This window comes from Sceloporus occidentalis, unplaced genomic scaffold (genome assembly GCF_023333645.1).
Source record: "Sceloporus occidentalis isolate IW3139 unplaced genomic scaffold, rSceOcc1.0.p SCAF_288, whole genome shotgun sequence".
NCBI classification, from domain to species: Eukaryota; Metazoa; Chordata; class Lepidosauria; order Squamata; family Phrynosomatidae; genus Sceloporus; species Sceloporus occidentalis.
This window is the reverse complement of record NW_028317268.1, coordinates 51289-68289: the sequence shown is the minus strand read 5'-3', so window position 1 is coordinate 68289 and position 17001 is coordinate 51289. Positions and strand designations below refer to the sequence as shown.

Here is a 17001-nt window from a genome sequence, read left to right as displayed (position 1 = left end):
CGGGGAGATTTCCCACAATGCCATCAAACAGCTTGTGAGAGCCACCTTTGCCCCCAAGCAGCTCATCAGACCCATCTTAACCCCAAACACTCTGCTTGTGTCATCATTGCCCCCAAAAAACTTGTCTGTGCCATCTGTGCGCCTTGCAACATACACTCTGGCACACAAACGTAAACACACTTACACAAACACATGCTAACACGCATACACTTACTCATACTCACAAACACTCCCTCACACCACTTACATTCATACACATTCATGCTGACACATAAACACACTCATGCTAACACACACTCCATCTTACACCACTTACACGTACATGCACACACACAAATATTTACACATACATGCTCGTGCATACAAATGCTTTCACACACAGATTCATGTTAACAAACACTTATACATAAACATTCACGCTCACTTATACACCCCCTTCTTCCGAAAGTCAGGGCTGGCCTACAAAAGATGGGACACTTGGAAGGTATGCACGCCTCTAACCTCACCTAATACCCCCCACACACACACAACCTTCGCAGGACACGCTTTCCCTGCGCTGGTCAGTAATATGGCTGATGACGTCACTCCAATAAACCTGGGTTTAAAATCCAGAATATTAATAACAGCCCCGCCGGAAATAAGCGGACTTTCACTTTCACTTTCTGGCTCTCACAACCTTCAGCGCTTCCCTCTGCCCGGTAACTGTTGATGCGCAGAGGATCTAATTTCCTATTGGTCTGAGTTCCTGCTGCAGCCAATCAGTGCCGAGCTTTTGACTCACATGGGATTTCCCGTTGACTCGGGCTGGTAGTTAGGGATCAGTCTGTGTTATTCTCGTTCCGGGGCCCCGATATGTCCGCATACAGGGGGGTAAAGATGTGGCCCCTGCTGCTCATTGTGGGGGTGTCCGGGGTGTATTGTGGTGAGTATAATGGGGAGGGGTCCGCGGCATACAGAATGTGTATAGAGTGTGAGCTCTGCGGGTCAGTCTGTCTCTGACGTGTCTGTCTGTCTCAGGTCACTCTCTCCAGTATTATTACACCACGGTCTCGGCTCCGGGACACGGACTGCCGGAGTTCGTTTCAGTCGGGTATGTGGACGGGATCCAGATAGATAATTATAACAGTGACCGCGGCCGGGCTGTCCCTGTCGCTCGGTGGATGGAGAAAGCGGGACCGGAATACTGGGAGAGAGAGACACAGAACGGCAAAGGAAGCGAGGCTGTATTTAAACACGGTGTGAGGACATTAATGAGCCGCTTCAACCACACCGGAGGTGAGACCCAGCACTGTATCAACTACCACAAAGGCAGCTCCCCGCACTGTATCCACTACCACAGTAACAACTCCCTGCACTGTATCCGCTACCACAGCAGCAACTCCCAGCACTGTATCCACTACCACAGCAACAACTCCCAGCACTGTATCCACTACCACAGCAACAACTCCCCGCACTGTATCCACTACCACAACAGTAACTCCCAGCACTGAATCCACTACTGCAACATTAACTACTAGTGCTGTATCCACTGCAACAGTAACTCGTGGCGCTGTATCCACTACCACAACAGTAACTCCTAGCGCTGTATCCACTACACCAACAGCAACTCCCAGCGCTGTATCCACTACCACAACAGTAACTTCCAGCACTGTATCCACTACCACAACAGTAACTTCCAGCACTGTATCCGCTACCACAACAGTAACTCCCAGCGCTGTATCCACTACCACAACAGTAACTCCCAGCGCTGTATCCACTACCACAACAGTAACTCCCAGCACTGTATCCACTACCACAACAGTAACTCCCAGCACTGTATTCACTACCACAACAGTAACTCCCAGCACTGTATTCACTACCACAACAGTAACTCCCAGCACTGTATTCACTACCACAAAAGTAACTTCCAGCACTGTATTCACTGCCACAGCAGCAACTCCCAGCACTGTATCCACTACCACAACAGTAACAACCCCCTCCCCCCCCGGAATGTATCCACTACCACAACAGTAACTCCCAGCGCTGTATCCACTACTACAACAGTAACTCCCAGCACTGTATCCACTACCACAACAGCAACTCCCAGCACTGTATCCACTACCACAGCAACAACTCCCAGCACTGTATCCACTACCACAGCAACAACTCCCCGCACTGTATCCACTACCACAACAGTAACTCCCAGCACTGAATCCACTACTGCAACATTAACTACTAGTGCTGTATCCACTGCAACAGTAACTCGTGGCACTGTATCCACTACCACAACAGTAACTCCTAGCGCTGTATCCACTACACCAACAGCAACTCCCACCGCTGTATCCACTACCACAACAGTAACTTCCAGCACTGTATCCACTACCACAACAGTAACTTCCAGCACTGTATCCGCTACCACAACAGTAACTCCCAGCGCTGTATCCACTACTACAACAGTAACTCCCAGCGCTGTATCCACTACCACAACAGTAACTCCCAGCACTGTATCCACTACCACAACAGTAACTCCCAGCACTGTATTCACTACCACAACAGTAACTCCCCGCACTGTATTCACTACCACAACAGTAACTCCCAGCACTGTATTCACTACCACAAAAGTAACTTCCAGCACTGTATTCACTGCCACAGCAGCAACTCCCAGCACTGTATCCACTACCACAACAGTAACAACCCCCTCCCCCCCCGGAATGTATCCACTACCACAACAGTAACTCCCAGCGCTGTATCCACTACTACAACAGTAACTCCCAGCGCTGTATCAACTACCACAACAGTAACTCCCAGTACTGTATTCCCTACAACAACGGTAACTCCCAGCACTGTATTCACTACCACAACAGTAACTCCCAGCACTGTATTCACTACCACAACAGTAACTCCCAGCACTGTATCCACTACCACAACAGTAACTCCCAGCGCTGTATCCACTGCGACAGCAGCTCCCCGCACTGTATCCACTACGACCGCAGCTCCCCGCACTGTATCCACCATGACAGTAACTCCCAGCATTCCCATCCGAGGGGTTTATAAACCGGAGGGGAAGGAATGAACTTTAACCCTTTATTGTCCGATGCTCTGATTGGCTGCTGTATGAAGGGCTGATAGAGATGGAGCCCAATACAGTATAATGAATAATAGCCCCGAGAAACCATCTTTATGACATCATACGGATGACATTACTTATTACCGGAAACATGATATAATAACCGGCAAAACAGGCTCCTCAGTCCCCCCAGTAACCGGCTCTGCTCCCAGTACAGCGAGGGTCTGTATACTGGGGCCCCGGGGTGTGACCCCCACGTCACTCACACTCAGCCGGGTGTAATGAGTGCCGCTCTTTGCAGGTGTCCATTCTGTGCAGCTGATGTACGGCTGTGAGCTGAGGGATGACGGCAGCACCGGGGGGTACGATCAGCACGGATATGACGGGGGGGATTTCCTCGTCCTGGACACCGAGCGCTGGGTTTATGTTCCGGTCGTTGCCGAGGCGGTGATCACCGCACAGAGATGGAACGGCCCGGAGGAGCGAGTGGGAGAGAGAAAGAAGAATTACCTGGAGATCGAGTGTATAGAATGGCTGAAGAAATACATCGAGAACGGACGGGAGGAGCTGGAGCGGAGAGGTGAGAGCGGGGGGGAGGAGCTGGAGCGCGGGGGTGGGAGGAGCTGGAGCGCGGGGGTGGGAGGAGCTGGATCACAGATGGGGGAGCTGGGGGGGTAACGGCTCCTGGGGGCTTCATCTGGTTTATAATTTCATTCTCCATACCGGGTCCCACCAGCCTCTCTTGGATTTGTGATTAACTGTTTATCTTCTGCATGACTCCCAACTCTCCTGCTTTGTGAAGAACAGTCCTGATTTTGGCAACTTTTGCTCCAGGTGTCCTGGGACAAAAAAAGGAGTAAAGTAGGCGGAGTTAGACAGCGCAGCATTCTGGCTAGTGATGTCCGGATCATGAACGAATCGTTCATTTGATCCGGTTCTTTTTAGTGATCCGGATGAATCGGTTCAGTTGACTGAACGATTCATTTGTAGCGGTTCAGTCTGTGAATCATTCAGCTGTAACCTGATCCTAGAGCTGTGAGTTATCTGCAGAGCACTCAGACACAGACTCTGGGGTCAGGTTACAGCTCATTCATTCACACAGGAACGATGACTCATAGAGTCAGAGAGTCGTTCAAAGAGTCGAATGATCCGAAGATTCGAATGATCTGAAGATTCAAATGATTCGAATCTTACAGGGATCCGGATCTTACAGAGAATATTACTGATACCATACTTTTATAAATAAATACATTAATAATGTTCAAACTGCCCCCAGGATTTAGATTCCCCTAAGTTTGCCCCCCTTTACCTATAAGTGCACCTACAGTTAACTTTATTAAATTAATTAAATTAACCCTCAGTTCTCAGCATAAAATTAACCCTTATACCCCATCAACCATAACTGCCCCTGAAATTAACCGTAAAGATCCCATTAACCATAACAGCCCCTGAAATTAACCCTGAAGACCCCATTAACCATAACGGCTCCTGAAATTAACCCTAAATACTCCATTAACCATAACTGCCCCTAAATTAATTGCATGTACTCCAGATAAATTACCTAATAAATTGGTATGGTTGATGGGGTCTTTAGTGTTAATTTAGGGGCAGTTATGCTTAATGGGGTCTTTAGGGTTAATTTAGGGGCAGTTATGCTTAATGAGGTGTTTAGGGTTAATTTGGGGGCAGTTATGCTTAATGGGGTCTTTAGTGTTAATTTAGGGGCAGTTATGCTTAATGAGGTGTTTAGGGTTAATTTGCGGGCAGTTATGCTTAATGGGGTGTTTAGGGTTAATTTGGGGGCAGTTATGCTTAATGGGGTGTTTAGGGTTAATTTGGGGGTAGTTATGCTTAATGGGGTGTTAAAGGTTAATTTTAGGGGCAGTCATGGTTGATGGGGTGTTTAGGGTTAATTTTAGGGCAGTCATGGTTGATGGGGTGTTTAGGGTTAATTTTAGGGCAGTCATGGTTGATGGGGTGTTTAGGGTTAATTTAATGGTGAGGGTTAATTTAATTAATTTAATAAAGTTAGCTTAAGGTGCAGTTGCAGGTAAAGGGGAATGTAAATCCTGGGGGCAGTGATTATTAATGTATTATTTATAACAGTATGGTGACATTCTCTGAATGATTAGAATGCCAATGAAGGCAGAGAGTCGTTCAATGATCCGGATCTTACAGTGATCCGGATCTTACAGTGATCCGGATCCCTGTAAGATCCGAATCTTTGAACGACTCTCTGCCTTCATTGACATCACTGGAGGCAGGGGGGAGGATTCATAATGAAAGGGGCGGGGCCAATCGTTAGTGTGCCTGCACGGAGTTACTGGAAAACAGTAACTCCTGTGAGTCACACTGAGTGATCCGAAGATTCGGATCATGAATCGGATCATTTCAGTGAACGAATCGAAATGATCCGATTCACTTTAATGATCCGAACTTCCCATTACTAGTTCTGGCTCCCATTGGCCAGCGTTCTCGTTGTGTTTATCTCTCATATACCAACCAAGATCCCTCTTTCTCATCCAGCGAATGAATTAAATAAATATTTCGGGGAAAGTAGGGATTTTTTAAGCTGTTAATTATACATAAAAATTATAAAAGTTGGAATTTATGAGAATATAAATTATCCGCAGCCGGATACCAAAATATATTCATTAACCTGATTTCTGTCATTTTCATTTATTTTAAGTTGTTTTTTTTAGGTTTTTGTTTATTGTGTTTAACCCCTACCTAACCCTGTCCAACAAATCCCCCACTGACTACACCATATCAGCTAAAAGGAAATATAAATAATAACCCCTTATGGTCAAGTTAGAAAAGTGATATATATATATTTTATTAAAGCCGGGAATTTAGGGAATTCATGGAGAGATTAGCAACAGTGGTGGGGGGCATTTTTAACCAATTACATACCAGGTACGTTATGAGTCCTGTAGGAGCAAATTTATCATGACGTACCTGTTATGTCATTGGTTGCAGAGGGTTTAACCTCTACCTCTTCTGCTGGGAGGCTGTTCCCTTCTCTCTCTCCGGCAGATTGTACGCATTCAGATCTTTTAGTCATTTTGAGAATTTATATCCTGCAGATCTTTCCCCGTTGTAGTCGCCTCTTTTGACCTCTCTCCAGAATGTTCCGGATTCTTCCAGACTTGGGGTCTCCAGAACTTTACATAAAACTCTACAGGATCGGCTCCAACCGAAGTGGAAGCGCTGACCGCGCATGGGGTGATGCAGGGGCATAAAGCACTAGCAGGGGCCACACATCCGGATGGGGCAAATCTTCTAAACTGCAACCCCATTGTGACGGAGACCGGTACTCGGACTTCCTTGCCGCTGAAAGGGGTTAACCCTTCGTATTCCCCCAGGCACTAGCCGATACTTAGTGTAGGGTACAAACAGAACGGAGTTTATTGAGGACGCCTCAGATATTTATACGAAACACACGGCGGGATTAGGGATATAATCTCATCAAGATTCAAATCGGTTGAATCCGACCAGCACAGGGAGCCCGCAGGGTCAGTAAGTCCTTATTCCTTGGGAAAGTCGGTGAATATACTCGTTTGGCTGAGGGGGTAACACACAGGGATAGACGTACAATACATGAGATCAGGAATGGGGCCAAAACAACGTTTGGGACAAACGGATGGACTGTCACACCCAATAACCGTTATTTTACCCTTTCTGTGATCTCAGTTGCCCCGGAGGTGAAGGTTTCAGCCCAGACTTCAGAGGGGGCCACAAAGCTTCACTGCCAGGTGTACGGGTTTTACCCCCGCGATGTGGACGTGAATTGGAAGAGGAACGAGATCGATATTCCCTCGGATGAGGCCAAACAGGTTCTCCCCAATACCGACGGCACTTACCAGATCAGGGTCACCGTGGAAGTGACCCCAAAAGAGGGGGACAGTTACTCCTGCCACGTGGACCACGGCAGCCTGGCAGAGCCACTCATTGTGATGTGGGGTGAGTGTCACAAGGAGAGGGGTAATTACCCCAACACTTACATCACATTCTCAGATTGCCCCCGACTGATATCTCCTCTCTTGTGTCACTCAGATCCGAGGAAGGGCGGAAGCAGCAGCACCGTGTACATCGTCATTGGAGTCGTTGCAGGGATCGCTGTCGCTGTCGCTGCTGCTGTTGGGTTTATATTATGGAAGAAGAGAGGTTCGCAAATTACTGCTTCTGAATACTCTATAGAGGCTTCTTCACATCACTGATAATTCTGATTGTAAATGACGGGGAATGTTATGTCACCTTATCACCATAGCAACCAATAAAATAACACTTCTGATTGGCTATTCCTCTGGTTGCTATGTAGTTTCACCAATTTTCATACTTTGCCCCAGAATCCCTTCCACGTAACCCCAGTATTAATTATTTTTAAATCTCTTTATTATATTCTTTTCTCCTTTATTTCAGGAAAACGTCCCGTTTACACCCCGACTGGCAGTAAGTAATCCTTTCGCCTCCCGCTATGTTGGCGTTTCTGTGCGCGGGTATAATGGCTGGCAGCGGAGGTTGGCGGGTGATATTATAATATACAGAGTACTGGCGGTGGGTGGAAGTGTCACTCGGGGGTCACGTGTCTGAGCTGTCTTCAGATAACTCTGGTGGGTTATGGGTTGCGGGGGCAGGTGGGGGGGCATTGGGTCTAAAAGCCCCGTTGGAGGGAGACGGGCAGTGCCACGCGCCACATACCTGTGCTGGGTATCTAATTAGTGATGGGGAGATTGGCGTCACCTTTTATAACAAATATTTTTTTTCTTTTAAGCGTCAGAAGGGTCTCCAGCCGCATCCACGACGTAAATGTAAGTCCGTAATGATAACGGGAAGATGGTTTTTGTCTTCATATGAGGATGATTCTGGGAAAATCAGAGCAGAAAGAGACCTCCGAGCCCAAATATTTCTAGTATAAACCGTGTAACTATACAGACATCCAGAACACGAGCCGGGCAGAGCGGCTCCATTATTACTCCTATTAGTTACGCGTCATCCTGTTGGCGCAGAACCTGCTTTCCAGAGAACTTTCTACAGATCTACATAAAAAAATCTGTTCCGTGTGATTGATCTGCGAGCGCCGTCTCACGATTTATTTATATTACATGGGGGATCGCGTACTTTTTTACTGGGAGACGATAAAACAAACCACCTTAAACTGGTTTCAGTTTCTAAACCCTCCATGTTTGTTCTCCTTTCTCTCTCCTATTGACTAATATTTAAATTATCAAGGAAGTTAATAAGTGAAGTAAGTTTAAGGCGACACATTAATGTATTCTCTATCTTTGCAGCTCCGCAAACAGAAGGGATCCGTACCGGGAATTCCGTGTAGGAGACGGGAGAAAATCCCCCGCCTGGTGCCAGTCCCTGCGTCCACTTCTTATAACTCACAGAAATCAATAGCTTTTATGGGAATTGCTTAAAGTCATATAATCTGCGTTATACTTGCAAATATTCTTATATAAATACCTGGGAACTCTCCGGGTCAACACCCGAATCCTCCGGGTCGCAGGGTCTTGACATGGCCCACCCATTTCCCCTTTAAATAAGGATATTTCCTATGATGTCAGAGGGTAGTCCTGGCCGCGTCCCTCTAGAGTAGGGTCTGGGTAGCCGGAGCCCAGACGTTCCCAGGTTTGTTCATATACAATAAGTTTTAGTGGGTGATTCACTGCTTTGCTACAATAAGATACCCGGTAATATTTTCGGCTCATTATCTATAAATAAGGGTAGAATATGGGGGTCTCGGGCTGTAATAATCTCTGTTTGATGAGGGATATGTAAATGAGAAGAAGGGAAGGAACCTCAGACAGAAAGCACTGAGACGCGTAAAACATGGAGGATTCCGGGGGTTCTGGCGACTACAGACCAGTAAGCCTTACATCAGTATGTTGGCAAGAGACAGGTTGTAGTTGATTGTTCAGAGGAGGCCCTTCTTACTAGCGGGGGACCTCGGGGACCCTTTTTTTTTATATAAAAGAAATATTACAGGTGGTCTCGAAGATAAGGCGCGTCTCTTCAACAATACAGAGGTCTGTAAGCCATCGGCTGATGGTAAACGGGATCTGTGATTGGTGACAACAGACGAGATGGGGCTCGGAAATAATTATTTTAAGAGCTTAAGGATTGGCGGGTAATTAATTATTTTTGTGATGTTTAGATCTGTTTAACATGCAATAAAATGATTACAATAAAATATATATAAAAGTTCTACCTTTTTTCAGTATTTGATTTGGTTAGAATTGTGAACTTGGCTTTGTTTCATATAATAATAATTTTAATAGCAAAAGAAAAAGTAAATGAATAGATAAATAAAGCTAACGTGTATCTTGGGATAACGAGGTCTTTAATATCTGCCGGTAATATTGTTATTAATGTAAACTTACATCTGAGTGAAACAAAGCACGTGGTGCGGGGTTGGGGGTTGAGATCCCAATTCTTGCTCATCTGGGTGTATAGACGGATGCATTAGTAGCAAAGTCAGACTTCAGGGTATCGGGGACGGTCGTGGAGACCCCATCCCCAGAACGATATTAACAGAAGGAGGGCGACTAAAATAGGAAACGGTTTTCAGGATCAAAATGATGAGGAAAGACTGAGGGAGCTCAATATGTCCGCCTTGGGGGAGCTCTGTAGTTACAGACAAGTTTTATGGGCTACACACTTAAGCGCTCGGCAGCCCCGCTCTGTCAGCGTGCGCGGCCTACTGCTTTGTGGCTGAGCTGTTTCATTTTTTTAAATAGATCCATGCCCCCCAAAACTCCCATCACCCCCAGCCACGAAGATGACAAGGATGATGGGAGTTATAGTCCTGCAAATCAGGTACATTAGAGGTGCACAAAGGTTTGTATACTTGTGGACATGTACATGTCTTTAGCATGATTACCCTTCTTACGTGTGCCTGATCTACATTGTATTCTGTATGAGGCCAGGTTAAGGAGTTTGGGCCCTTACACATAAAGGCCCCCTCTTTTATTTTGGATAATTTTCCTCCTCAACACAAAAAACATTATATGAAATAAAGCAAAAAAGCAGGTTATTGCAGTATTCCATTCATTTCTGTCAGGGCGTCACGTCACTCCCTGCTCATATTAAGCTTTGGCACCACGCTGATAAATTACTAATTCTATTTATTTAATACCACAAATATATATATTTGACACAAGCGACATTAAAAACCAGATCCACTTCATACACGGATCCTTCGAAAGTAATTGGCTGCTGTACAAGACAGACTTTAACCAAAACTCAAGAAGAGACACAATAGCCAGATCACTGCTCAAGGACAGCTTCTTTTTGTTTCGGCAAGGGACCACCCAGATCTCATCAGAAAGTCAGGGACCAGCAACCCACCTCAAGCTGTGTGGACTTCTAATGTAAAAGCCTTGTTATTCTTTTTTTGTATTTAAGTTTATTATACAAAACTGATTATGATAAAACAGACATCAACCTGTTTTAGCAGGAATACATAGTTCGGTAATATTGGTACAGATGGACGATAAGCAGTACTGCGACGCAGCGCAGGGCAATACACGTTACAGTAAGACTTCAGTTACGGAAAGCTCAGTAGAAGCAGTGTACAATTACATTCCCAGACAGAGCGTCCTTTACACAGCACATGAGACGCCATGCATCCTCAATGGCGCTCTCCGTGTGTGTTCCTGGAAAAAGTCTGTAAAGTACCGAATGGTAGGACAGGTACTTTCTCTCGATAGAGTCCTTGAGATCCAGCTCCAGGGCTCTGAACAAGGCCTGTGCAAACGGGCACTGCCAGAACAAGTGAAGGGAAGTCTCCTCCTCCACAATGCACTGTGGGCAGTGTCTATATCTGCACAGCCCCCTGGCATGCATAAATGTCCTTAGGGGGAGGCCTCCCTGAATGGCCATCCATGCCATGTCCTTATGCCTGTTGGTTAGCCTGCTCGACGACACGTTAGCCCAGACAGTCTTGGCTGTGGCGTCGGGGAGCCCTGGGATGTTCTCGACAGTGTCTTTGGCTCTGATGAGCTTGTGGATCACACGGGGTAACCACAAGTCTGGTTTAACTCCCTCCAGTTGGTGCTCCCTTACAAATTTGCCCACGTCCGAGTAGAACCAGGGCATGGTCCAATTGTAAGGGACGGAGCTGTCCCACTTTTCCCACTTGAGCTGCCTCCACAGGGGCAGCAGGAAGAAGCGAGACATGGAGTTTCCAGCAGAGCCTTTCACTACGTCTCTGAGAGTCCTGCGCACGCAGTTGCACACAAAGAAGGTCCTCAGCATGGTAGGGATGTCAGGCACTCCTTTGCCTCCCTTGCCGGGTTCCTTGTACATCACTGCGCGCTTTACTCTGTCCATTTTGGAGCCCCAGATGAAGTGGAAAACTGCTCGGTTGATGGCTCGGTGAATGGTGACCAGCAAGGGCCAGGCCTGAGCCACGTACTGCAGCCCGGGAAGAATCTCGTTGCGCAGCACCAGCACTTTCCCTTCGATGGTAAGGTCTCTGAGGCTCCACAGCCCAAATTTCTGCTTTACTTTGTTGAGTCTCTCCTCCCAGCTTTTCAGGGCCACGCCGTCTCTGCCGAACCAGACTCCCAGGATCTTTAGGAAGTCGGTTTTGACGGGAAACGGGATCGGCTCAGAAGTCAGGTCCCACTGCCCGAACAGCATGGTCTCCGACTTCCCGCAGTTGACCTTTGCGCCTGAAGCTCGGCTGAAGTCCTCGCACGTCTGGACGAGCGCTCTCACCGACCGGCGATCCGCGCAGAAGATGGTCACGTCGTCCATGTAGAGCGAGCACTTTATCTCCTTCTTGTCTCTGCCCGGCGCGGTGATCCCTCTGATCTCTGGGTTCCGTCTGATGCACTCGGCGAAGAGCTCTATACAACAGACAAAAAGAAGAGGTGAGAGAGGGCAGCCTTGTCTGACCCCAGAGAGGACCGGGAAGGGGTCAGTCTTCCAGCCGTTCACCAGCACCGAGCTGCGGATATCAAGGTACATCAGGTTAGCGTAAGAACAGAACATCTCCCCCAGCCCAAACCTCCGCAGTACCTGACCCATAAAACCATGAGACAGTCGATCAAATGCCTTCTCTTGGTCTAGGGTGACCAGAGCGGCACGGACGTTGCGGTCCTTGATGTAGTAGATCGTGTCCCTGATGAGGGCCAGGCTGTCCGCGATCCGGCGCCCTGGGATGCCGCAGGTCTGGTCGGGGTGGACGATCTGCCCGATGACTTTCTTCAACCTGGTGGCTAGTACCTTGGCGAGGATCTTGTAGTCCACGTTCAGGAGAGAGATGGGACGCCAATTTTTCAGGTCGCATCTCTCCCCCTTCCGCTTATACAGGATCGTGATCATTCCCTCTCTCAGCGTGGGGGGCATCCTGCCCTCCACCACCATCTCCTCATACAGGTCGAGGAGGTCCGGGCCGATGAGGTCCCACAGCGTTGTGTACAACTCGGCTGGGAGACCGTCACTGCCCGGTGTCCTGCCCTTCCTGAAGGATCTGGCGGCAGAGTGCAGCTCCTCCAGCGTCAAGGGGGCGTCCATGGCTGCACGACCTGCGGGATCAATGGTGTTAGTGATACCTGACAGGAACCGTTCAGCAGCCTCCGGGTCTGTGTCTTTGGGGGAGTAGAGATCTCGGTAGTAGTCGACGACCACTTTCTGGACCTCCTCCTTCCCCTGTCGTACCACGCCTTCGCTGTCTCTCATTTCCGTCAGGGGCGTGTGGGCGGAGTGGAGCTTCCTGAAAAAGAAAGAGTTACATTTCTCACCCTTCTCCAGGTTCTCCACCTTGGAACGGAAGACGATTTGCTTGGATTCCTCCTCAAAGTGCCTTTTCAGGCCCTCCTTGGTCTCCTCCAGCTCCTCGTCCACGTCCCATCCGCACTGTTGGAGGTCCAACAGGGACTGCAGCTTGCGTTGCAGCCGTCTGAATTTCCTCTTCCTCTCACACGCCTGGAGTCTTCCTTTAGCCTGAAAGAAAGAGCGCAGCTTTACTTTAGTAAACTCCCACCACTGGGCTACAGTGGGGAACAGATACTTGGTACTGACACAATCAGAATATACATTACGCAGCTCGTCCACGATTTCCTGCCTCTCTAACAGGGCACAGTTCAGTTTCCAGGAGCCTGGACCGGGAGGAAACCCTTTGCCCAGGGCACACTGGAGCCGAACAGCCCTGTGGTCTGAGAAGTAGCAGGGCACCATGGAGCACTGCTGATGCTCTACCGCTCGAGAGGTGAACACAAAGTCTATCCGGGAACGCACAGAGCCATCCGGCCGGCTCCAAGAATAGTTCACGGAGCCGGTCCCGATGGAGCCCATAGCGTCCTTTAAGGATGCCTCTGTGACAATCTCTCTGAGCAGTTTCGAAGTCACGTCCAGGTTTGTTGCGTGGGTGGAAGTGCGCCCTCCTTCCTCGATCGGGCAGTTGAAGTCCCCGCCTATCACTATGGCCCTGGCGGTGGTCAGCTGGGTCCGCAGGTTCTGGAGTAGCTCCAGGCGTTGCTTCTTTTCGGGGGAGGCGTACACGGTGATGAGCCTGACAGGCTCCCCCGCCCAGGATCCGTCCACGACTAGAAGTCTGCCGCAGACCATCTCCTGGACAGCGTCCACCGTGAAGTTGGCTCCCCGGATCAGGATAGCAACCCCCGCCGACTTGCAGCCGTTCCCACAGGACCAAAAGGACGGGCCGTGAGGCCATTCCCTGCATAGATGGCGATAAGAACGAGAGAAGGGTAAAGCACATTCCTGCAACATGTACACATCACACTGCTGGGAAGAAAGGAAAAAGCCTTGTTATTCTATTACCATTAAACCCTTAATGATCTCATCAGCCCAAGTTTATGCTATTGGCTTGAGGCTTGGGGTAGTACGGGAAATACCATTATATAAGTTATGGTGAGTAAAGATGATGGGAAACCCTTCCACTTAAAATTAAGTAGGTAGTAGAAGTTTTATTAAACACTCATCTACAGACACCAGACAAGCCAGAAGACTTGTTTTTCCCTCAGAAATCTCATGGTGCTGCCACAACCACAAGGGATTCTGGGTAGGTGCATGCAAATAAGGACCCTATTATTAAGTATTAAGCCAGTATTACAACCTCATTTTAAGTGGAAGGGTTTTCCCCATCACCTTTACTCACCATAACTTATGTAATGGTATTTCTCTTGCTACTCCTAGCCCCACCGCTCAATTACTAATCCCGTAATGTGACCTGAGGCTGTTGGGTGCTGTTAAGGATGAAACTGCCATCTTTCAGCAGGGATCTGGGTATTGCATCTCTTGCCTGGGTTTTGTCTAAAGGCTGTGCTGTACAGCAGGCAATTACTTTAAAGGGGTCCATGTATCAAAGAGACAGCAGTGGTCATTGTTGATCCTGCTCCCATGTTTCTACCCAGAATCCCTTGTGGTTGTGGCAGCACCATGAGATTTCTGAAGGGAAAAAACACCTTCTGGCTTGTCTGGTGTCTGTAGATGAGTGTTTAATAATAATACTTCTACTACTCTCTTAGCTTTAAGTGGAAGGGTTTTCTATCACCTTTACCCACCATAACTTATGTAATTAAAAACCATAAAATCAATGCACTAGATGTCATCAACCACATATATGTTAATAAATTTGATAAGTGCAAAAGTTTCATTGAAATGAAGAAGCACTGAGAATGCAGCAGTGATCGGCCGTGGACCTTTCCACGTTCAGCAGGTCCCCTGACACAGGAGTAGCTCATTGTCTTCTTCCTGGGGATCCTATTACCTGCCTGGCACATAACCTCCCCAGAGATCCACTAGATTATAAATACCATCTGCCTTTCCAACACTAGCTGCTGGCAGGCCAAAGAGACGCACATGCAAGACATTTAGCAAGAGAGACATCTTCCCACCAAAAATGAGAAGCCAGAACCACCTTCATCCACAGAAGCCTGGAGACAACCAGCAGCACTGATTGACATTCCCTCAATATTAATGATTCCAATTATATGTTAAACCAAAATTATAAATGTGCCACATTTGCCGTAATAAAGATTGACTCGGAATTGAAATGAAATACATTCGATAGTTGCTTGCGTCAGTGCAGAAGAGGGATTCGTCTAAAAAGTTTGAACAATGATTGATTGTACGTTTCTGAATCAACATTCTTTTAATTGATTAAAAACCTAGTTTAAAATGAAATCAAAGATAGATAGATAATTAGATAGATAGATACAGAGTAATGTGATTGCAATAATTGATTATTAATATTATTATTAATATTATGATTAATATTATTATTATTATTATATAGCAATCTCTTAATTTTTATGTGATTATGCATTCACAAAAAATAGATAAATTATAACCCCCAGGTACCAGTTTATAAAAAAAATTAATAGTTATAATAGTTATTTAACACAGCTGGGTCAATATTGTATACATTTCTTATATTAATAATCCATTTTCTTGTTATTAGGATGAAAGCCGCAGCCAGCACCCTCTCGATCCCAAACACCGCCTGCCGTGCCATATTCAGGTAACAAAACTGAATCCTGATAATTAACATCTTTGCGATTGTGGGGATTCCACACAAGGCTTTTCCATCTGAGTCTTCCTAGGGGATTAGATGAGGTGTCTTATTAAAATAATGCAATTTCTTGTCTTTTTGTAGAATGCCGTGTACATTTGTATCACTCCACGCCGTTCTTCCTTAAATCCATCTCAGAATTTAAAACTGGAGCCACCTGTGCAGATTAATTACTAAATAATTTGAGATAAAGCAGTAGGGTTATCAGGCATTAGGGTGGTGGGATAAAAATATGGAGAAAGACAGAAGGGGAGACAACAGACATCTACATCATGAATGGCCTGAGCAAGAACCAGTTTCTTCAATGAAGTGACCATGGTAGGAGGATATAAGAACATAGTTTATTTCACCCAGACATTCTATTTTCTATCCACATAAACAAAAAGCATTTGCGAGAGCATGTGACTTTATATCAGGCAGGTTTCAGGTGATCTCATGCAAGGTCACATTGAGATTGCATGCCCTCACAAGCAAATCAATCTGATCCTGCCACAAGTATGATTCAGAATAAAATCCTAAAGCGAATAGCTTTAGCACAGCTTACCACATCCCTGTATACACACAAGAGCAGGGGTGTCCACATCTAGTGTCATCCTTTTAATTGGGGTGAGCCCCAAGAGATTCCTGAACAGTACATTCTATACAGCAAAGATCTGAGATTACCTCCCCAAGGACAGACAGACACCTAATAGTCTGCCCTAGAGCAAATCCCTGTTCGGGAGCGAATTTTAGCTCTCGCATGCCATTGCGCAGGAAAAATCTCTATTAACATATCATTCCAATCCCACCCAAAAGGGCAGTCCAGAACCAAATGAGAGGCAAATTGCTGCTACACGAGGGAAGCAACAACCCCAGACAAATGTTCCAGCTCATAAACAGGGTCCAGTAGGGGCTCGCCCTAAGTGAAAAGGTACATCCAAATATTGACCTCTTTACTGTCCTGTGCCTAGTAAGGTATGAGCTGGTTCTTCTTCATAGAGTCCATGAAGGCTTGGTTTCTCACCAGATAAAGCACCCTTGCCTCTAGGTTTTGTTTTTATGCTGTAATGGTAAAAGGCAGTTATGTCTTGAGACATTCCTATGGCTTTGAAAAGCTATCAGTTCTCTTTGAATTTTTTGTGGTTTTCTTGTGCAGGGAAACCTACCTTGCACTTCAGTGGATTTCCATTGTGGTAATGGAGGTTTTTCTTATGAAGTGGCACAAAAGAGCTCAAACCTGAGATGCTCTGTACATGTACAGGTTTTGTCATTAAGGGGTTAAGTAACGATGAACCATAGGACAACCCATTAACCAGCTGTCTGTCCTTAATCTCAAACCTTTTTTTTGTGTATATATATATATATAGGTGTGTACTTCAGTATCTGTTTGTAGTAATTTATATCACTTTGTTTATATCGCAGAAAAAAA

The 17001-nt window shown here is 46.7% G+C and overlaps 1 protein-coding gene across 1 annotated transcript; it reads left to right on the top strand.

Moving 5' to 3' along the window:
• The first annotated feature begins 876 nt into the window (after positions 1 to 876).
• Positions 877 to 7506, top strand: LOC149275424 (class I histocompatibility antigen, F10 alpha chain-like). The gene is made up of 6 exons (XM_089504731.1): positions 877 to 922; positions 1018 to 1275; positions 3348 to 3626; positions 6740 to 7009; positions 7103 to 7213; positions 7469 to 7506. Exons 1-6 carry the CDS (start codon positions 877 to 879, stop codon positions 7504 to 7506), a joined length of 1002 nt encoding a protein of 333 aa, XP_089360857.1.
• Positions 7507 to 17001: the final 9495 nt, after the last annotated feature.